Raw genomic sequence first — 21,718 nt, 5'->3', positions numbered from 1 at the left:
ATAACCTTAAAATCAGATTTAATCGTCAGCTGCCACCTGTCACTATTTTGAGAATATAAATAAACAACTTATGTTAATAAAAATAAAAACAAAGAAAAACACTTAATTTCTAAAAAAAATACAGTAATAGTAAGGTAATTGAAAATTAGGAAAATGGGTAACCAGCAAGCGGCTGTGTTTACCCCTATTTACCCAATAGAGTGGTACATCAAAGAGCATCAAGAAGTTACTTTTGATAGGAGGTAAGTAGAAGGAACTTTATCATCTTTGTGAATATTATTATTGTTAATTTACTATATCATAATAATTATATTCTTGATTAAAAGGTTATTGAAGTTAAGAGAATCCTTTAATCTTCTTTAGGCTCACTTTAAACTCTAACAATCTTTAAGAACCATTTCTCAGAAATTGCTTATACAATATGTAGAACAACAATATGAGTATTAGCAATTACAGACAGGTTTACTGTTTAAAAGATATCTTTTGAGGTCTCTAAACATTTCCTGTTCTTGTACATCCATATTGCCCAAGTTTGATAGTCAAAGCTAAGTTCCAATTTCACAGACAATAAAGTATTCTTAAAACTTGGAAACTTTGTTATGCAACTTAGCAATTCATGATTGAAGCCTGCATGCCTGACACTTGCAACTGACCATAAAAAAACCATAATAAGGCATTTTGGCCTTTGTAAACTTGAACTTACACAGAATGGTGACTAAAGCAAAATATTCAGTTATATTTAGGTAAACTCAATCAGGTTTTTCCAAAAACACACTGTATTTATTTATTTACGGGACATGACCTAAGCTAAATACAGTGACAATAAACTAAACAATAAAAAAAAATGACAAAGCAATACAAAAGAGGACAAAACTCTGTTGAAAGAGAGGTGATCCTAGTGAAGGCAATTCGTTTTCAAGCTCCATGGAGCGAGCAGAGCGTTTTTGACGTCACAATGTCGTAATTTGACAGTTGGTAAAATAATGCTTTCGCTAAATTACGTCATTGTGACGTCAAAAACGCGCTGCTCCCTCCATGAAGCTTGAAAAGAATGAGGCCTTGGTAACTAATAACCTACAGAAAAATTAGTCTAATATTTGGACATTTATATGTAAATTCTTGATCTGTCTCTTAAACTGCACCAAAGTTCTGCAAAAAGAATCCTAGCTCAGGTTTTCCTTTTGCTAGATTATTAATATTATTGGCCCCATTTGTCTTCTTGACGCTCCATGGAGAGCAATTTTGACATGACAATTACAGAATTTGACAGTTGGTCAAAATACTATTTCCTTAAATTACGTCATCGTGTCAGATTTGCTCAGCACCCTTCCTGGAGCGTCAAAAGAAATGCGGCCATTAATTTGCTTGTGACAGTGGGTAAAAACTGTTATAATAAAACCTGCTGCAAAAATTCTGGTCTATAATAAATAATAATGCGCAGTACAAACATTCTTGTTTTGTTACAGTTTGGGAAGTACCAGATTTTTGAAGGTCGCCCGCGTTCATTCCCAAGAAGGACCTTTGGTGGTCAAATTGTTTGTAATACGCGATCCCACCTTACCTTTGCAACGCTACAAAGACCGTTTGGAAGAAATTCGAAAACTACTATCCACCGCGGTAAATTGCACTCCGTACCAGAAATTTATTATTACAGATAAAGCCGCTTTGGTAATGCGGGAATATGTTAAAGATAGTTTGTATGACAGGATCAGCACCCGTCCATTTTTGACCAACATTGAAAAAAGGTTTTATCAGTATTACAACCTGAAAGTATTGAGACTGATATTTTAAATTATTAGGTGGATAACATTCCAAGTGTTGTATGCTTTACATCAGTGTCATAAAGTAGGAGTGTGTCACGGGGATATTAAGTTGGAGAACATTACGGTTACGTCATGGAATTGGGTTATGTTAGTTGATTTTGCATCTTTTAAGCCTACTTTCCTGCCTATTGATAATCCAGGTAGCAAATTTGAGTGCTGGTTGATTCGGATAATCTTTAAAGGGAGTTGTAGGGGATTACTCCTATTTTTTTGACACATCCAGGAGACGCACTTGTTATATTGCCCCTGAAAGGTTTTTGAGTTCCACAAATTTGGGAACCACAGAGTCTAGTGCTGTAATATCTGAGACTCTTTGTGAATCTGGGGATCTTACACCTGCCATGGATATATTTTCTGCAGGGTATAGTTTACAGCCTTGTAATAACTGTAAAGTGCATGCTATTTTTTTATACATAGATGCGCCCTCTTAGAACTGTGGAACGAACTTCACTTTCCATTTGATTATTCCCAATTACTGTCCTATAGGTCTGGTAAATATTCGCCTCAAAAACATTTAGATAGACTGGAAGATCCAAACTTGAGAAAACTTGTCTCTAGTATGATAAATAGAGTGAGTTTCACCATATAAATTGCAATAACAAGTTTAGAAGGATTATTTTAGGATCCTACCAAACGTCTTTCTGCTGAAGACTACCTGGATCAGTACCGCGGATCACTGTTTCCAGAGTATTTTTACACTTTTTTGCAGTCGTACATGTTAATTTTCTCTACTAATCCCATTATGTCCCCTGATGAAAAGGTTATGAGGCTCAAAAGCGATATTGGAAACATTTTCAAGGTATTTTACTAGTGTTGGGGCGTATTTAGTTTTTAAGCTGGGGGTTATAGTTTCTTGGTCCAGTGAAGAAATGTGAAAATGATTCGGAGGCCGAACCGGAAAAAAAAGATCCGGAAAAATACGAACAGAGGGGAGAGTGTGAAGGTTTGGTTATTATTACATCTTTAGTTACCTCTTGTATTAGAGGACTACACGAATCACCTTCTAAACTATTCAGTTTGGAAATTTTATTGGAGTTGGCTCAACATGCTAGCGATGAAACCATTTTGGATAGAATCCTTCCTTATCTGGTAAGTTTTTGATGATGTTCATTTTCAAACCCAGAGTATGTTTTGAAGTACTAAATTTCAGATGTATTTAGCCCATGATAATAATTCAAGAGTGAAAATTTTTGCAATAAACACTATCACAAAGTGTCTTAATTTAGTTCAACGTTTACCCAGATCAGATGCTAACATTTTTCCTGAGTATATTTTACCTGAATTAGCCCAATTGGCCACTGATCCCAACGCATGCGTTCGAGCGGCCTACGCTCGAAATATTAATGATTTAGCCGAAATTTCTTTAAGGTTTACACTTTGACTTGTATTGGGATTTGAGTTATGTAACCGATTACTTTACAGGTATCTGGATCAGATACAGAACGTTTGGTATGGAGAAGATAACGCGGATAAAACCGACGACAAACACACTTTCAATTATGAACTCGAGTTGCAGGCTTTACACGAAATGGTGCAGCAAACTGTTAGCGGTTTGCTGACCGACACCCACAGTATCGTTAAAGAGGCTTTACTCAATAGTGGTATTCATAAATTGTGCATATTTTTTGGTAAAGCTAAAGGTTTGACTATTTCTGATTGGTTGGAGGTTTGAAAATGTTAGAAGTTTGTTTTTGTAGCCAATGACATTATTTTGTCTCATATGATTACGTTTTTGAACGATAAGGAGGATACTCAGCTTAGAAAAGCGTTTTTTGATTGTATTGTAGGGGTGACTTCTTATATTGGATGGCATTGTTCCAGTATTTTGACTCCTTTGTTATTACAGGTAAGTGAGGATGAGTTTGCAGGTGTTATTATGATATGAATAAACATTTATTGAACTTGTGTTAGGGTTTAACTGATAGTTCCGAGTTTGTAATAAGAAAAGCCATAATTGCTATGGCATCTCTGACCGATTTTAACCTGGTAACAACCGCAGCTTTATGTGAACTGATCACTGAATGTTCGTATTTTCTCGTGCATCCAAACTTGTGGATTAGAGAAGCCGTGTGCGGTTTTATAGCCAAAGCGGCCAGAAAACTGAGCATTTTAGACGTTCAGTGTAAAGTTATGCCTCATTTGGTGCCCTACCTGAAGTACAAACTGATACAAATTGATAAGTAGGTTGTACCACCTTGGAAAAGTGTTTTTTTTTTACTGATTGAGGTTACAGATCAGAATTGTTGCTTGACTCTCTTGTAAGTCCGATACCAAGGATTGTATACGAAAACGTTATTAGTTATTCAGATATAGACGTACTGATGACAGAGTTGGAAGAGCGGAAACAGTCTCGTGACCTTATTAGTAGCTACATTCCTAGTTCTAAAGGTCCCAATTTGCGAAATGTGAGTTTCTCTAATGATATAGTGTACCAATAATTGGTGGTATAGCTGTTTAGGCGTTTGGACGCCAACGGCATGAACGAACAAGTTGAGGAGTACATTTTAAGGATGAAGGCATCTTTAATTAAAATCCACAAACATAGAAACAACTTGGATGTGGCGTCCAGACTATTTGACGGCAAAACGGACATGAATAGTTGCAGGGATGGCGTTAATCTCCGAATGTTTAACTTTAGCGACACTGTAAAAGGCGAATTTATTAGGTTTGATTGATGAGAACACTTATAACAGAAAAAAAAGTATTACTGGTTTTACAGAGCTGGGCTACACAGAACAACCACTTTGGCCTCAGTGGACACTAACGCAAACTCTGACTGGAATTACAGCTCTGATTTGTTAACCAGACAATCAGAATCGACCAATAGCGGGGCAGCATCGTCTCGGTCGACCAATAGCCGACCGTCTTCACCTCAACCTGATAATCAGCTCACACAATTTATCAGCACGACCACAGATGCTTCTAGTTTACATGAGAAAAGTTTTATTCAATGTAATGACTTTTGTGTACTAGTACGTTTTTAGTGTTTTATGTGCCGTTTTTTAGGTAAACCTTCCACATGTCAAATTGAATTAAATAAGCTGAAAACTATTCAGCAAAATCACTACATTGAAGCATTACGGTAAGTTTTACTATGTTCAGTGATTTCTGACTGTTGCGTCACATCCCTTATGTCATTTAATTAGACAAAGATCTAAGATCAGCTATTGTCAGTTTGACAGGTAATGTCGGGTTATTTTGACGTTTTATCATTTTTGTAAATAAGCAGAGTCGTTTTATATAGCGCTAAATTACTTATTAATTAAATTACTAGAAATCTCTAAAGCTATTTTGAAAGTGTCAGAGACCTGTAAATGCTATTAAGAAACTTCTAAAAAGTGCCAGAGGCCTCTAGGACCGTTTTGAATGTGCCATAGACCTCTAAATAGTACTGAGAACTTTCTGATAAGTTCCAGGGGCTTCTAGGACCATTTTGAAAGTTTTATAGACCTCTAAACGCTATTGACAACCATCTAAAAAGTGCCAGAGACCTCTACAAGTGTCTTAAACCTTCCCAGACTTGTTTTAAACCGTCAGAGGCCTATAGGACCGTTTTGAATGTGCCAAAGACCTCTAAATGCTATTGAGAACCATCTAAAAAGTGCCAGAGGCTTCTACAAGTGTCTTAAACCTTCCCAGACTTGTTTTAAACCGTCAGAGGCCTATAGGACCGTTTTGAATGTGCCAAAGACCTCTAAATGCTATTGAGAACCATCTAAAAAGTGCCAGAGGCTTCTACAAGTGTCTTAAATCTTCCCAGACTTGTTTTAAACCGTCAGAGGCCTCTAGGACCGTTTTGAATGTGCCAAAGACCTCTAAATGGTACTGAGAACTTTCTGATAAGTTCCAGGGGCTTCTAGGACCATTTTGAAAGTTTCATAGACCTCTAAACGCTATTGACAACCATCTAAAAAGTGCCAGGGACCTCTACAAGTGTCTTAAACCTTCCCAGACTTGTTTTAAACCGTCAGAGGCCTATAGGACCGTTTTGAATGTGCCAAAGACCTCTAAATGCTATTGAGAACCATCTAAAAAGTGCCAGAGGCCTCTACAAGTGTCTTAAACCTTCCCAGACTTGTTTTAAACCGTCAGAGGCCTATAGGACCGTTAAAAGTTCCAGAATCCTCTATAACTGTCTTAAAATATTTGCAGAACTGTTTTAAATTGCCAGAGACCTCTAGGATCATTTTGAAAGTTCTATAACCCTCTAAATGCTATTGAGAACCTTCTAAAAAGTGCTAGAGGTCTCTTAAACCTTCCTAGATTTGTTTTAAATTGTCAGAGGTCTCCTGGGCCATTTTGAATCTGCTAGAGACCTTTGAGTGCTATTGACATCTTTATAAAAGTGCCAGAGGCTTCTACAAGTGTCTTTTCAACAATTGTATTGCCTCTAGAATCATTTTAGAAAAGTTTTCATTTGACTGTGACAGTCAAAGCATAATTTGGCTTAGGTGGGTCCTAGGGCGCCTAATAAATCGGTGCAACCCGTCATAAACTCTTTTCTTCTAAAAGCTGTCAGAAGCCTCTCGTAGCTGAACAGACTATATGAAATTTTTCTCTGAAAGTTGTTTTCTATACTTAAATAACTAATTATTTTAGTAATAAAGAATGGGCGGAACAGGCGGCTTGGAAACCGCAACTGCCACCGCCTGGATGGCATCCGCGTGGTATTTTAGTCGCTCATTTGCACGAGCATAAAGCGGCTGTCACTAAATTGTGCAGATTTCCCGATTCACCGTTGTTTGCCAGCGGTTCTCTAGATGGAACAGTAAAGTACGTTTCATTGTGTAATTTGAAACATAAAATAGTGCTTAATATATATTTTTTAAGGGTTTGGGATTGTGCAGCTTTTGAAACTGCCGGTTTCGCGAATCGATCGAAACAGCAATTCAGATTGCCGCACGTATCGGCGGCTACTGGATTGACAGTTTGTGATGCAGGGCAATCATTGGCAGCTTCTTGCCAAAATGGGTGGATGGGAATTTTGCGTTTAGATCCTGCAAGTTCCAAGTAAGTTTTTTCATTCATTCTTGTTTTATGGGTAATAATAATTGTTATAGAATGAATGTTATACAATATCGCCAACTGGATACGTACGACGAAGGTTTTGCAGTGGATTTACATTGTTTAGACCCTGTAACCCAAAGCACTGTGGTTTACTCTACCCTTTATGGAGATTTAGGTGGTTTACAATCCAAGCAATTTTAAATTCAAATGAATATGTTAAATTTATAGTTGCATGGGACTTGAGGGCACCTGGAGTGGCCTGGAGGTTACCAAATGGTGTACGACAAGGAGTGATAACCACATTTTGTATAAATACTCATCAAAACTGGTTGGCTTTAGGGACCAGCGATGGCGTTCACACTTTGTGGGATTTAAGATTCAGATTACCCATAACCACAATTTCGTTGCCAACCAGTAAGTATTACGTGATTGTAGAGCCTGCGCGATAGTAACTGTTGCTTGCAGCCGGTTCAGCTGTACGAATCAGAAAAGTTATACCTCATCCCACTGAACATTCCTGGTTAATATCCAGTGTGCATGGAAACAATGAAATTTCTATGTGGAACTTAGAGACTGGGTCCAGACAGAAAGTTTTATGGGGCAGTACTACACCTCCTTTGTCCAAACTAAGTCAAGTGAGTTTAACTAAGCTGGAAATTTAACTGGGTTTGGTAATCTGATTTTGGTTTAGGCAAATCAGCAAGCAAGTCACAGCGTTTGCGCAATGTACGCAGGATGCGTGGACGGTTCTCCTTTCCTACTAACTGGCGGAACCGATCAAAGATTGCGATTCTGGAATTTGGAGAGTCCTGCCGAAAGTTATTTGGCTTTTGCGGCCGGTAGTGATCCGCCGGGTACCACTTTGTCTTATCGTAGTAGGTGAGTAGTTTAGTCATTGAAGAGATTTGAATTCCTCTAAAATATACAGCCCTGATCAAACATAATTTACTTTTAAAAGGTTAATCGATGGCACCGACGTAATTTACGAGGAACATGGCAATCTTCCGCCAAAAGATAAGGCAGACGAAGTGCCACGATCCGGACCTGAGTCCCCGGCTCCCGGACATCGGGATGGCATTTCTGACATCATTCTTTGCAAAGCCAGTCAATGTTTTACTGTAACTGCTTCCCGAGACGGAATTATTAAGGTTACAAAGTAGTTTAAGTTCAAATCGGTTCTCATTATTGTGATATGTTAGCTTAGAATTTATTGGAGTTTAATTATTATATTAAATATAGATTTTTTAGCAAAGTTTGTTTTATTTTAATTGGCGTTAGTCTACTAATTGCAGAAAAGTAGTTTGACATTTTATTTTCTTTTTCTCGGATCTTTGCTTAACGCAAGGGACAGTCCATGCTTGGTAATATCGACCTCCACCCTTGGAAAGTAAAATCTTGGATCATTTCTATCAGTTTCTACTAGAGGTTCCGACCTCCATCCATAACTAAGATGTAGTACTTTTCTCTAATTTACTTAGTTTGCTGCAAACAAATTTCTGCTTACATTTGGTTGGTTGTTTCCGGCCATTCGCGTTTCTCTTTAGGTAGCAAATCTTTGGCCCGTTTTAAATTGTTCAAAATCACCGGATCGGCTACCCCCAAATCGCCTGCTTCATATTTTGAATAGAATTTTGGTGTTACTTGTGTCTCTGCACAAATATACCATTAAAAACGTCAATTTAGTATACAAATTTTACTTACTGTTATAGTCTGGTCTATAAAAATCGTAAACTTGTATGTATTTTATATCCTTTTCGTAGCGTTCTTTTAGGAATATGTCCGGCAATCTAGATCTTTTAGCCATATAACTGTATTTTATAAACCACTTAAAATTTGTTGTCAATTTTTTAATGACACAGACAAATGTCACGACTAAACTAAAAAAGGAATGGGAATAGTTTAATTAATAAATAACTAAAATAATAAAAAAAAACTTTAATCTCACATAACTAATAAAACTGAACCAAAGCAATAAAATAAGTTGTTGCAGTGGCCACAATGGAAAGTAACGTTGATTTTTTGATTTCCACAAAATTTGCAGCTGTAAAACGAATCACGTTGCTGCCAACGTAAGCGGACAAGGATTGCAATTCCTGATATTCTGTAGAGTGATAGTCAAACTTTTCCTGCGCTTCCAAGCATGTCGCCAACAATTTGTCGGTCTCCTCAGTAACAGAGTCGCAAGCGAAAGCAATTGCACAAGGTCCAAACTGAAAGCAACAAAAATATCAAAAACCCTAAATAATGACTATACCAGCACCAGAGTATATTAATAAACTTACACAAATTTGGAAGGCGTTATTTCCTAAAACCAAACCTAATTTAATTAATGAGGTGTTATGAAAAATTGTATACTGTGAAGTGGCCGCTAGAAAGGCAGTTAAAAAAAGAACAAGTAATGAACACTTCCATTTAGTTAACATAAATAAAAGTTGATAGCCAAACAGTTCGACAAAAACATAATTAGCCACTTTGGCTTCTGAAAACAACCTTTTAGCCATTTGTACGTTAACATTCATTATATGAAACTTTGTCCTTATAATGATGGTTTTCACTTCCAAAACTACAAGAAGCATAAAAACTGCTCTGGTTGATGAATAAACAAATTGCATAGTAGGAACTAAAACTGAGATAGCTGTACGGAAAACATCCTGATTTAGTATATACAAAGATGTAGCATGAAGCAGGCAGGAATAACATTGTATAAGAGTGGTAGTGGTGAGTACCATCAGTACCACTTTAGTGCTCACTCTTAGTTGTCTTCGATTATCAATACTTTTTAACAGACTGAAACTATTATACAACTGATGCCACTTGTCGTGTTTCCAAATCATTATGTAAGACACAATAATTTCACAATAACCGTATGCCAGTGCCATCTCAAATACACACTCCCAAGTGAATAGTAATTTTGACTTTTCATAACTTTTCAAAGAGAAACGTAAATACAATCCTGATAAGTATACGGTCATTGTGACTGCAAAAAATAGCGTTGGTTTTAAATAGCTGCCAATTTTGACGGGGGCAATTGACGAAATGTGAACCCATTGAAAAAATATGGAGTAAACGAAAGAAAAAACTTGGTCTAACATCATTAGATTCAAAAAACACAGTGGAGTTATAGCTTGTGCATTACTAAATTAAACGAAGACAAATTTGAGTGTTTATTGCTATTACGTATAACAGAAAAATGTTATTGCGATACTTATCTATACAGGGTTAGCCAATCAATTCGTTTATTAAAAATTTGTCAACTATTTATGGAAGTTTGAAATTCTGGAATCCGGAAGTTCCAGAATTTCAAAAGAAAGCAGATACAGTTTCTGAACATAGAATCCGAAAATGTAAAAATATACAGGCTGTCTCATATCCCATATTTAAAATAAGCAAAATGACTTCTGGTTAAACCACATAAGTGACAGAAAGCTGAAAATCTTGATTTCAAGATTTAAAATTTCTATAAATCCTAAGAAACTTTCAAAGAACGATTAGGGTGGCTAACCCTGGTCTAATGGTAATAATACAGTTAGATGTTCTTTATAGGAAAATCAATTAAAAAGTTTAATGAATTTGATATTTATACCGGTTTTTAGATATTTGCCAATATAATTACAGTCCACCTTTTAGTCTACATAACTGACAAGTTAGTGTAATTGTGTGACTGTTGTACTTACCAGAATATGAAATACACTAGTACCAATTATAATAATTATTTGAGGTACTGTCAAAATTTGTAATAATCCAGCTTGTGAACCCCCAAGAACAACGGAAAACATGAAGAAAGCTACTACAGAAACGGTCCATTTAAGATGCATAATCAACAGTTGAACTCCGAATAACTGCATTATAACTTCAACAGCTTGATTAGCTTTACAAAAATTGGCTCTAGTTCTATTAAAATTACCCCTTCTAACACTTATGGCGGCTTTAATTAGAACATTTTTGATTTGTAAAACTGTTAAAGATATAAACACCGCTTTGTTTGATCCGTGAAAATAATCCACGTTTGGTGTGATGCTGAAAATGATGCAAGCCCAAACGATTGAGTTTTGACTGTGAACCACTTGAAAGGAAACATAGAATACATAAACTAGTAACAGTTCGTTTAAGATCAGCAAACCAAGCACCACAACTATTTTGTGGCTTTTCTTGAACTCTTCCAAGTCAAATATACTGTAAAATGTGTCCCAGGAGCCAGTTTTCATGTAGACGTTATAAGAACAGAGCAATCCAATAAATCCTAAAGTGGTGGCAAAATTGTATAAATATTGTTGGGACAGTCCATTTTTGCGATCATTACTGTATACTAGGTCTGGGGACAAAAGTAAATAAAAATGATATAAGTAAAAAAATCCGTTTAAACTCAAAGCAGCTGCAATCCCTAACCAGTCTATTAGAGTTCTGTTCGGTTTTTTACTTGGAACTATGAAAGTGACACGAAGACCGAAAATGAACAAGTTGTAAAACACTTTGCTGATTGTTGTAAAGAACATGTTTGAACAGTTTCAACCAAGTAATGACTTATAATTGCTCAATTTCTGGTGATCACGTAAACCGATTTTATCTATAGCACTCAAATTACTCTTCCACTCTGTTTTGTAATAAAGTTATTAATTATTGGAACTTACCGATGTTAGAACAATACTGAACCCAACTTTCACCAAGATTTCAAATGTAGTAAAAAAATAAACTCCTTTCAGATAATTCATAAAAGATACATCAATATACAAGCTTACAATGTAACTCATCCATTGCCAGAGTATTATAAGTATATGATGACCGAATAGTTCGTTAAATAAATTCACCAACTGATGTATATTATTAAACTGTATTTTCATGTGGGTTATATGGGTTTTATCAAACTTTGAACTTAATATTATTTGTCTTAAATGTTGATGAATCCTTAGTATAACTAAAATCATTAAGCTGCTTGTAATCAGTGTATAGAAAGACTGGGACAAAGGTGATGTAAGAGCTGCCAATCGTACAAAAATGGAAAAATTCTGCAGGAACCGAAAGCTGATTATATTAAATATTAAGGCCATTACAAAAAGAAAATTTACAGCCAGTATCATTGACAGCCAAACTGATTCAGTATGAGAAACACGTGATTTCTTTGGTTTACTAAGAGAGTACAGCAAATGCCACTGCTTGGTTTTGGTACAAGTATGGTAATCTAACAGTAAATTAACAACTCCACTAAACACAATGGCAATTTGCAAAAATCCTGAAATTTGACATGCAGTCAGTGACTTAGCTGTTTCTTGGCAATTCGGTGAGATTTCAGTGAAATAAATTATTTGAGATATAGTGAATAACGCACTTTGCACAAAACCAGTCAAGAAAATCAAAGCATATTGAAAACATCTTACAGTTTGGGTTTCTTTCGGTGCTATTAGCAAAAAATGGGAAATAGCTAAAAAAAAATTGAAAACATTGTTTAAGTTTATAAACTGTTGGATCTTCATTAAGTGAGTTAAAGTTGTATGAAGGTGGTTTCGTAAAATTTGTATATGATTATAACTTCCCATTATACTTGCTATAATTTGACGTGAAAAACGTTGTTTGAAATAGATTACAATCCAGCTTTATCGCATTAATAATATTAGAAACGTTGCTAATCATTGCTTTTCACAAAGATGGGACAAAACGTTTGTTGACATTCAAACGAGTTCAATTTAAATTATTTGTATACCGAGTTCATATTTCCATAATTTGTAGAAAATTCCTGTTTATCAAAAGCTAGCTGAACGCCATTAATTTCATCTAAAAGGTGATTGTTTACATTGTCACTTTTATTTATCATAGATAACCATAATTGTAATGAATATGAACCCTTCTTACCAAATAATATTAATTGTAAACACTAAAATTTCAGCACTTAGTTGATTATTGTTATCAATTTGATCTCAGGAAAATAGTTGATTTAGTGTTATTTTATGTAACAAAGTCAGAGAAATTATGTAAAATTAAAATTTTTTACTGAATATTTAATCAATAAGTTCATATTTTTTTGTTTCTAAAATAAGGAAAGAGCTTCAAAATATTTTATGACTGTTATGATTGTCCTTACTTATTCGTAATTAGTTTTGCTCACGTTTGACTACATATTGATCAAGAAAAATTGAAAGTTGCTCTGCAAGTGCACCAAACCTATCAGAAATTTTTTTAAACTGTCAGAAGCCTCTAAGACCCCTTTCAAAGTGACAGAGCCCTCTAAATACTATTGCAAACCATGTAATAATTAACAGAAGTCTCTCCAAGTGCACTAAACCTTTAAGGAATTGTTTTAAATTGCCAGAAGCCTCTAGAACTACTTTGACATTGTCAGAGCACTCTAAATACTACTGTAAACCTGGTAATAATTGTCAGAGGCCTCTACAAGTGTCCTAAACCTTTCAGGAATTGTTTTAAACTGCCAGAAGCCTCTAGAACTACTTTGACAGTGTTAGAGCACTTTGAGTACTACTGTAAATCTTGTAATAATTAACAGAGAGGCCTCTGCAAGTGCACTAAATCTTCCCAGAATTGTTTTAAACTGCCAGGAGCCTCTAGAACTCCTTTCAAAGTGTCAGAGCCCTCTAAATACCTTGTAACAATTTACCGAAGTCTCTCCAAGTGCACTAAACCTTTAAGGAATTGTTTTAACCTGCCAGAAGCCTCTAGAACTACTTTGACAGTGTCAGAGCACTCTAAATACTATTGTAAACCTGGTAATAATTGTCTGAGGCCTCAACAAGTGCACTAAACCTTTCAGGAATTGTTTTAAACTGCCAGAAGCCTCTAGGACCCCTTTCAAAGTGTCAGAGCCCTCTAAATACTACTTCAAGCCTGGTAATAATTGTCTGAGGCCTCAACAAGTGCACTAAACCTTTCAGGAATTGTTTTAAACTGCCAGAAGCCTCTAGGACCCCTTTCAAAGTGTCAGAGCCCTCTAAATACTACTTCAAGCCTGGTAATAATTGTCTGAGGCCTCTACAAGTGTCCTAAACCTTTCAGGAATTGTTTTAAACTGCCAGAAGCCTCTAGAACTACTTTGACAGTCTTAGAGCACTTTGAGTACTACTGTAAATCTTGTAATAATTAACAGAGAGGCCTCTGCAAGTGCACTAAATCTTCCCAGAATTGTTTTAAACTGCCAGGAGCCTCTAGAACTCCTTTCAAAATGTCAGAGCCCTTTAAATACCTTGTAATAATTAACAGAAGTCTCTCCAAGTGCACTAAACCTTTAAGGAATTGTTTTAAACTGCCAGAAGCCTCTAGAACTACTTTGACAGTGTCAGAGCACTCTAAATACTACTGTAAACTTGGTAATAATTGTCAGAGGCCTCTACAAGTGTCCTAAACCTTTCAGGAATTGTTTTAAACTGCCAGAAGCCTCTAGAACTACTTTGACAGTCTTAGAGCACTTTGAGTACTACTGTAAATCTTGTAATAATTAACAGAGAGGCCTCTGCAAGTGCACTAAATCTTCCCAGAATTGTTTTAAACTGCCAGGAGCCTCTAGAACTCCTTTCAAAGTGTCAGAGCCCTCTAAATACCTTGTAATAATTAACAGAAGTCTCTCCAAGTGCACTAAACCTTTAAGGAATTGTTTTAAACTGCCAGAAGCCTCTAGAACTACTTTGACATTGTCAGAGCACTCTAAATTCTACTGTAAACCTGGTAATAATTGTCAGAGGCCTCAACAAGTGCACTAAACCTTTCAGGAATTGTTTTAAACTGCCAGAAGCCTCTTCAACTACTTTTAAAGTGTCATAGCCCTCTAAGTAAACCTTGTAATAATTGCCAGATACCTCTGCAAGTGCACTAAATCTTCCAAGAATTTTTTTAAACAGCCAGATGCCTCTAGGGCCCCTTTCAAAGTGTCAGAGCCCTCTAAATACTATGTCAAGCCTGGTAATAACTGTCAGAGGCCTCTACAAGTGTCCTAAACCTTTCAGGAACTGTTTTAAACTGCCACAAACCTCTAGAACTACTTTGAAAGTGTCAGAACTTTCTAAGTACTACTGAACCTTGTAATAATTGCCAGAGGCCATAATAATAAAAAAATATTACTGTTTTGTTTACATAGCTAACTTAATGTGTATTTAGCATATAAATAGATAACCGTAATGGATTTTTCTGATGTATAACGAGCTCTATATCAGATAATTAAAATTACCTGCTCAATTGTCCGCACATTTCACCATTTGTCACCAAAACGTTTCTCAAAGTGCTTTTCTTTATCAAATCTCATGCTGCTCGATCAGGTTTTTGCTACAATTCACTCAGTATTTATACAATGGGTTTACGTTTTTGTTATCGTCCCCAAACCCAGTTCAACCCTCAAACTTGTAAATTACATAGCTCCTACCCTGATTGTTATATCTGTTATAATCTTGTACGGATTACGAGTTTACTTGCGTTGGATCTATAAGTCGATTCTTAGCGACATATCAAAAGTTACTTTAGTGTTGTACGGTTTGTTTGAGATTACTTTGATGTACACTTGTTTGGGAATAATTCTGTCCTATTGGATGTTGTGGAAGCATCGAAAGTGGCAACAAATGTACAACATTTTTAGTTTGTTGAAGAAATTTAATGAACGACAGGACAAACTGAAAGTGTATTCTAAGTTAGTGCTTCTAGTGTTTGTTTTCACTAATGTCATGCAGAGTTACAGTACTTTTATGTACGGTTATCATCTTTTCCAAGAATATGCTAATACTGTTCATAGTTTGATCTTGGTTTCGATACCCACAATACAATTTCTTTATACGTCAACTCAAGCAGCTTATATGCTTCTAGTACTTTTAGATATTAGGAGAATGATACAAGAAGCAAGGGGTTATGTAGATGCTGTTAACCTACATATGGCTAGAGTGTGTTTCTCAAAAGCTAAAGTTGCTAGTTACCTTTTTTCCGAACTGTTTGGTTATCAACTTTTACTGGTAATTTTCAAATGGGTTTGCTCGTTGCTGGTTCTTTTTTTAACCGTTTTCCTGGCAGTCAATTCGGATAAGTCAGTTTTCCATCATATGAACACCGCCGCTGTTTTAACGATTTTAGGAAAAAACGCTGTTCATGTGTGTGTAAGTATACTCTGTAGTATATTTTGAAAGTTTTAATTTCGTTTTTTCTAGTTTGGTCCTGGGATCATTGCTGTGACGTGCGACTCAATCACTGACGAAGTAGACAAATTATTGGCAACTTGTTTGGAAGTGCAGGAACAGTTTGACTATCACTCTAAAGAGTATCAAGAGTTGCAGTCATTGTCGGCTTATATTGGAAAGGATCTGATCCAATTTACTGCTGCCAATTTTGCGGAAATTAAAAAAACCACGTTGCTTTCCATAATTACTACAGCTACCACATATTTTATTGCTTTCGTACAGTTTTACTAATTGCAATAAAATAGTCCGATTTGCGTTAAATTAATTAAGATGTAACCAGAATGCCCTGACTGTCCTTTTACACTGTGTTTCTGGCAGTTAACTACCAAATTTTGTAGTGTTTTTTAGGTTATTAGATAGGAAATTTAATGTGGATTCCAAAAATGTGCTTAAAACTGTAATTTTCTTACTTCAAGTGGGTTTTACAGGTGATTTTGTCTCTGACTGTTCAAACTGTGTTTCTGGCGCAGTTCAAACTTTGACACCGCTCCTCTCCCTGACTGTACTAAATTTTGTAGTGTTTTTTCAGGCTGTTTTATAGGAAATTTAATGACGATTCTAAAAATGTGCTTAAAACTGTAATTTTCTTACTTCAAGTGGGTTTTACCGGTAATTTTGTCTCTGACTGTTCAAACTGTGTTTCTGGCGCAGTTCAAACTTTGACACCGCTCCTCTCCCTGACTGTACTAAATTTTGTAGTGTTTTTTCAGGTTATTGGATAGGAAATTTAATGAGGATTCTAAAAATGTGCTTAAAACTGTAATTTTCTTACTTCCAGTGGGTTTTACAGGTGATTTTGTCTCTAACTGTTCAAACTGTGTTTCTGGCGCAGTTCAAACTTTGACACCGCTCCTCTCCCTGACTGTACTAAATTTTGAAGTGTTTTTTTAGGTTATTGGATAGGAAATTTAATGAGGATTCTAAAAATGTGCTTAAAACTGTAATTTTCTTACTTTAAGTGGGTTTTACAGGTGATTTTGTCTCTGACTGTTCAAACTGTGTTTCTGGCACAGTTCAAACTTTGACACCGCTCATTTTCCTGACTGTACTAAATTTTGTAGTGTTTTTTCAGGTTATTGGATAGGAAATTTAATGAGGATTCTAAAAATGTACTTAAAACTGTCATTGTCTCACTCTAAGTAGATTTAACAAGCAATTTGGTTCTGGACTGTCAAACTGTGCTCAAAAGTTACAAAAATCTGGGTTTAGAAATGTTTGCAGTATTCGACAACACGTGTTTCTGAGATTTGTGACAGTTATTTTGACAGTGGTCACGTGACTGCTTAGTCACAAAAACACAAACTGTCATAAGAAAAAAGTCAGAAGAATGTTATCTTGTAGCACTATATCACGTCACTATTTAAAGTCAAAATGACATTCCTAAGGTCACATGACTGTTTCAAACTTGTCTTTTATAGATTTGGTTAAACACAACAACAACAAAATGGCATTTAGAAAACGTCGATTTTCTTTTTGAAACCTTGGTTTTTCAGATATTTTGAAAAAAGTTAATTTTTAATAGTTAATCGTTATGTGATATGTGTCTTGTTGCGAATTGAATTATCTTTTTTCATACCGAAATTATGTCCATTTATCTGGTTATCTGTTAAGAACAAAAATTGCAAAAGGAATTTCATAATCAGTATTTCTGTGAAACAATTCTAGTATCATCATCATTATCATAATGACGAAATTATTAAATTTCACGTGAATTGCATTCTGATGCATAAACAACTGTACACGTTACGGCCTATCTGAATTTTTTATAACTACACGTGTTCTATCGTTGCGGCATGACAATTGAATTTATTGCAGACAAATATACAACAACGCTACGATAAATAGCAAAAATATTAATCATTACTCGTAGTAAAAACTAATTTCGATGTTTATTTTAAATGATTAATTAAAACCTAGACTTAATACAATAATGCTGTTATCAAACGTGCTATATATTATGCAAAGTCTTAAGTGGAAACAAATCTATAAATTGCGTAGTTACCGCACTTCAAAAGATTTAAATTAAGTCAGAAGATAACAATTTGCGTGTATTGTTTAGTTTATATTAACTGATTTAACTAAATGCATACCGAATAAAAATAGATGATTGTTCACTAATATGTTCAATCATGTACAGTGTGTCTCAAATACGATGGTATCTCCAAAATTAGCAATGGTAGAGCAATGCAGTTTTTGCTTTCAGCTCAGAAACACCAAATTGGTATTAGTGGCTCCAAACCTGTTTTCTGATCACTAGAAGCTTTGCACTCAGAAACACCAAAATGTCCCCAGTGACTTTCAAACTGTCTTCTGAGTCTTGAAAGTATTACAACAGATTCTCAAACGGTTTTTGCAGATCAGAAACACTAAAATGGCATTAGTGGATTCTGATTCTCTAAAATGTCACCAGAAGTTTGAAAATGGTTTTCACTGGCTTAGATTCTGAAGGTTGAGAGAAACCAGGTACATTGGTCATTATTGGTTAAGTTTGACGCCCTCTAGCGGCCAAACGGTTTAATCTACTAACCAGTTTTATCATATCTTTAGAAAGCTTATTTCATTGGCTATCTATTGATGTTTAAAAGTTTATATAGTGTGGACCAAACTATTGGATTATTTACGATTGAATGAAACACTGCACTGAAAAAAAAGTGGAAAATAATAATTTCAACAACTTTGACGAACCAAGAAATCAACCAACCAGTGTTAATAAGATTCAGTAGAAAAATGATTGGGTAGAGGTGAATAAATAATAATAAAAAAATAAGTCATGTGACACTTCACCAAAAAAGAGTCAAATTGACGAAATTGTGTGTGTGTCTGTCACGTGACTAACAGAACATAAAAATGAAATATGACCGGGAAAAAAATCACGTGACTTTGGAAAAACTGATTGGAGTAAAACAATTAAAACATGTCAAAATGGCGGTAAAGTATCACGTGATCTTAAAAAAAAACTGGTTAAAAGTCGTAACCACTAACGTCAAAACCAGGTTGAAAACAAAACCTAAATTTTTTTGGTAATTATGGGTAACCTCCAAGTCAGCCAAGAGTAATTGGGTTGTTTGGAAAAATATGATAAAAGTGTCCAAGTTGTGGAATTTTACCCTTTACCAGATTGTATTAGGGCATTTTTTCCCTAAAGAGCCTTTTCAGGGAGATATTTCCGAAAAACTGTTTTAACGCACAAAAGTGCTCTGATGTTTAACTAAACGTTACACGACGGTGTTAATTGGAAAAATATCAAAAAAGTGTACGACAAGAAAGTTGTATTAAATTTCATCCTTAACAAAATTGTATTAGGACACTTTGATCATAAAGGGCCTCCTCAGGGAGATATTCCTTAAAAAATGTGGTCAATCTATCGAGTTTGTGACATCCTGTATAGGATATTTTTGCTGAAATCTGGTAGGATTATCAGAGGCGATAAGCTATAAGGTTAAGTACTTAAGAAACTGAATGGTTTTCGTAAAGTTATATGCGCAGGCCTTAAACAGAGGAGTGAGGGAAAAGGGGGGCTTAGTAATGCAGTCTGCAAGCCGCCACTGTTTTAAACCTACTTTTGGAAATTTTAAGTGAAAATGGGTCCTAATTTGGAGTGTTGAAAATGGTAAGTAAACATATCATAAAAGGAAATAAACAATTTTAACTGAATCCAGCAATGCAGAGGATATTGGTACACACGAGTAGGGCACTAATATGTAGGTGGATAGGGTATAATAATAATTTAAATACTCATCTAATTAAAATCCTAAAACTGTATAAAAGCATGTAATAAAACTAATGAGATTCCGATCTGTATCGTGTAATATAAACTTCAAACGAATGCCGAGCTTAATGAATAATAAAAGAGAACCCAAGAAAAATCAAACCTGATTTAGACCTAGTCTTCAGAGTGTTAGTTTAAGCATTTTCCGGGTTTAACGAAATTTACGTTTGCTGGAATTTGTACACTGTGAAGAATAGCATCGTGACAGACGAGAAACAGATAGGGGAATGCAGTTTGGGTTGTTTACGAGAAAAAAACTTAAATAGTTTTAAATTGCTATGCATTGGTACTAAATTGATTGATCTTCAGAAAGGTCGCGTGTGATTGGTCAAAAAAAGCAGCTTGCTGCTTTTTCTTGACCAATCACTGATTTATGCAAAAACACACATTTCACTGTTTACATAAAAAATTTTAATAAAATAAATTAAATACAGACAAGTTGTCGTAATAGATTTAAATTACAATGCATTTGTACTAAAATAATTTAAACTGGACGGATATGGCAGTTTCCCACATTGATGCGGTACTATTCGCATGTGTGTGCGTGTGTATTTGATTCGTTTTATTGTGTCTGGTACGCGAAACGTTTTAAAGAACTATTTTCAGGCTGAAATGCGACACAATTATGAGCCATTAAAGCAGTTAAGCCCCTAGCAATTGTGTCCACACTACCCACTCATTTGCGTTTACGAACAAGCACCAGTAATTTTGTTTGAGAATTAATAGTCTTTTAAATATCCTGATTGTTGGTACCAGATGATAAAGATCTCGTTTTTGCGATATGACAAAGTGAACTAGACCACCTACGCTCTTCGATTCAACAACATATCATTTTTATGAAATATTACTCGTATAGTTTGTTCAGTATAAGTTTGGTTAAACGTCATCACAATCACAAAACTAACCTAACCTAAGCTCTTTCTGTTTAGTCATGTCCATCATATTAGAGGATATTTGTAAAAGTATCATACCATATCTTACAATTGAAATAATTTATTTGTATGTGAATAAAAGTAAAATTTACTGTAATATTGACATACAGACCCTAAAAATTGGTAAACATTTAAAATAATTATTTTGTAATTGGAAAATCCTATTCACACAAATTATACTTATTTACATAAACAAGTTTTTACTTCTACAATACGAATTATTTTGTTAACAAATTACCTTTCCTGAGACACATTTAATCTTGCTTTAGATTTTAGATATTGTACTTTAATTCACACAAATCCTTCCACTTTCTTGACAATATCGATCTATCAGGCCAATCATTCAAGTTTTGTTTCAAAGAATCTTTTTCTTCTTTAATAGCTGCCCACCATTTTTCTTTTTCTTAATCATTTAAGGCTTTTTCAAATGACAGCATTGCATTTGGTTTCTGAAAGTTCTAATTTCTAATTCATTTATCTTTTTTGCTAAATTAACTTTTCTCCACTTTTGGTTTTTCTGTCATTTTGTTTTTGAATCACTGTATACTTCGTCCTCTTTATTTCTTCCTAAAGTTTTATTTTCTTCTTTTTTTTGTGTTTTTCTTCTTTTTGCTTCTTTCTCCTAATGGCTACACTAAGTTCGGTTATTTCTATTTTCACCAATCAGACGATAGTCTGACAGTTACCACGTGACTGAGCTATAATGGTACACAATAGAGTGCCACGTGACAATTCTCCACTTTTGGTCGTTCTGTCATTTTGTTTTTTAATCTGTACACTTTGTTCTCTTTATTTCCTCCTAAAGTTTTATTTTCTTGTTTTTTTTTTGTATTTTTCTTCTTTTTGCTTATTTCTCCTAATGGCTACACTAAGTTCGGTTATTTCTGTTTTCACCAATCAGACGATAGTTTGACAGTTACCACGTGACTGCGCTATAATGGTACACAATAGAGTGTCACGTGACAATTCTCCACTTTTGGTCTTTCTGTCATTTTGTTTTTCAATCACTCTAGACTTCGTTCTCTTTATTTC

General features: G+C 35.1%; 4 protein-coding genes across 5 annotated transcripts; 2 read left to right on the top strand and 2 right to left on the bottom strand.

Annotated features, from left to right (window-relative positions):
* The first annotated feature begins 40 nt into the window (after window positions 1–40).
* Window positions 41–8,082, top strand: Vps15 (vacuolar protein sorting 15). Its single transcript, XM_081985531.1, has 22 exons — window positions 41–242; window positions 1,467–1,745; window positions 1,800–1,963; window positions 2,016–2,184; window positions 2,241–2,394; window positions 2,446–2,622; window positions 2,673–2,912; window positions 2,974–3,191; window positions 3,246–3,463; window positions 3,521–3,669; window positions 3,735–4,003; window positions 4,057–4,228; window positions 4,274–4,488; window positions 4,543–4,775; window positions 4,830–4,905; window positions 6,423–6,596; window positions 6,654–6,833; window positions 6,884–7,005; window positions 7,059–7,244; window positions 7,296–7,465; window positions 7,522–7,709; window positions 7,789–8,082. The coding sequence occupies exons 1-22, from the start codon at window positions 154–156 to the stop codon at window positions 7,988–7,990; spliced, it is 4,044 nt and encodes a 1,347-aa protein (XP_081841657.1). The 5' UTR covers window positions 41–153; the 3' UTR covers window positions 7,991–8,082.
* LOC145732968 (uncharacterized) lies at window positions 8,071–8,703 on the bottom strand. The gene is made up of 3 exons (XM_081985541.1): window positions 8,532–8,703; window positions 8,335–8,479; window positions 8,071–8,275 (listed from the first exon to the last, which is right to left on the bottom strand). Exons 1-3 carry the CDS (start codon window positions 8,632–8,634, stop codon window positions 8,140–8,142), a joined length of 384 nt encoding a protein of 127 aa, XP_081841667.1. The 5' UTR covers window positions 8,635–8,703; the 3' UTR covers window positions 8,071–8,139.
* Window positions 8,704–8,754: 51 nt separating this feature from the next.
* LOC145732967 (uncharacterized) lies at window positions 8,755–11,836 on the bottom strand. 2 transcript variants are annotated; one of them, XM_081985539.1, is made up of 3 exons: window positions 11,459–11,836; window positions 10,505–11,142; window positions 8,755–9,040 (listed from the first exon to the last, which is right to left on the bottom strand). In XM_081985539.1, exons 2-3 carry the CDS (start codon window positions 11,033–11,035, stop codon window positions 8,780–8,782), a joined length of 792 nt encoding a protein of 263 aa, XP_081841665.1. In that variant the 5' UTR covers window positions 11,036–11,142; window positions 11,459–11,836; the 3' UTR covers window positions 8,755–8,779. The 2 variants fall into 2 exon arrangements, with proteins under 2 accessions (XP_081841665.1, XP_081841664.1); XM_081985538.1 differs by lacking the exons at window positions 10,505–11,142; window positions 11,459–11,836 and adding an exon at window positions 9,113–10,097.
* A 3,231-nt stretch (window positions 11,837–15,067) lies between these two features.
* On the top strand, window positions 15,068–16,243 carry LOC145732793 (uncharacterized). Its single transcript, XM_081985287.1, has 2 exons — window positions 15,068–15,904; window positions 15,956–16,243. Exons 1-2 carry the CDS (start codon window positions 15,068–15,070, stop codon window positions 16,214–16,216), a joined length of 1,098 nt encoding a protein of 365 aa, XP_081841413.1. The 3' UTR covers window positions 16,217–16,243.
* The last annotated feature ends 5,475 nt before the right edge of the window (window positions 16,244–21,718 follow it).

The sequence above is a fragment of the Ips typographus genome, linkage group LG8 (assembly GCF_016097725.1).
Source record: "Ips typographus isolate SLU linkage group LG8, UJ_Ityp_2.0, whole genome shotgun sequence".
Taxonomy (NCBI): Eukaryota; Metazoa; Arthropoda; class Insecta; order Coleoptera; family Curculionidae; genus Ips; species Ips typographus.
This window is presented reverse-complemented; position numbering and strand designations above follow the sequence as displayed.

Bases quoted from the DNA above. Each gene is read 5' to 3' on its own strand.
- Vps15 (XM_081985531.1), top strand. From the start codon at position 154: ATGGGTAACCAGCAAGCGGCTGTGTTTACCCCTATTTACCCAATAGAG. The intron at 2,913-2,973 runs GTAAGTTTTTGA...ACTAAATTTCAG, and splicing joins ATAGAATCCTTCCTTATCTG to ATGTATTTAGCCCATGATAA. The intron at 7,245-7,295 runs GTAAGTATTACG...TGTTGCTTGCAG, and splicing joins CACAATTTCGTTGCCAACCA to CCGGTTCAGCTGTACGAATC.
- LOC145732968 (XM_081985541.1), bottom strand. From the start codon at position 8,634: ATGGCTAAAAGATCTAGATTGCCGGACATATTCCTAAAAGAACGCTAC. The intron at 8,480-8,531 runs GTAAGTAAAATT...ATATTTGTGCAG, and splicing joins TTATAGACCAGACTATAACA to AGACACAAGTAACACCAAAA. The intron at 8,276-8,334 runs GTAAGCAGAAAT...ACTACATCTTAG, and splicing joins CCGGAAACAACCAACCAAAT to TTATGGATGGAGGTCGGAAC.
- LOC145732967 (XM_081985538.1), bottom strand. From the start codon at position 9,925: ATGATGTTAGACCAAGTTTTTTCTTTCGTTTACTCCATATTTTTTCAA. The intron at 9,041-9,112 runs GTAAGTTTATTA...TGTTGCTTTCAG, and splicing joins ATAACGCCTTCCAAATTTGT to TTTGGACCTTGTGCAATTGC.
- LOC145732793 (XM_081985287.1), top strand. From the start codon at position 15,068: ATGCTGCTCGATCAGGTTTTTGCTACAATTCACTCAGTATTTATACAA. The intron at 15,905-15,955 runs GTAAGTATACTC...CGTTTTTTCTAG, and splicing joins AAAACGCTGTTCATGTGTGT to TTTGGTCCTGGGATCATTGC.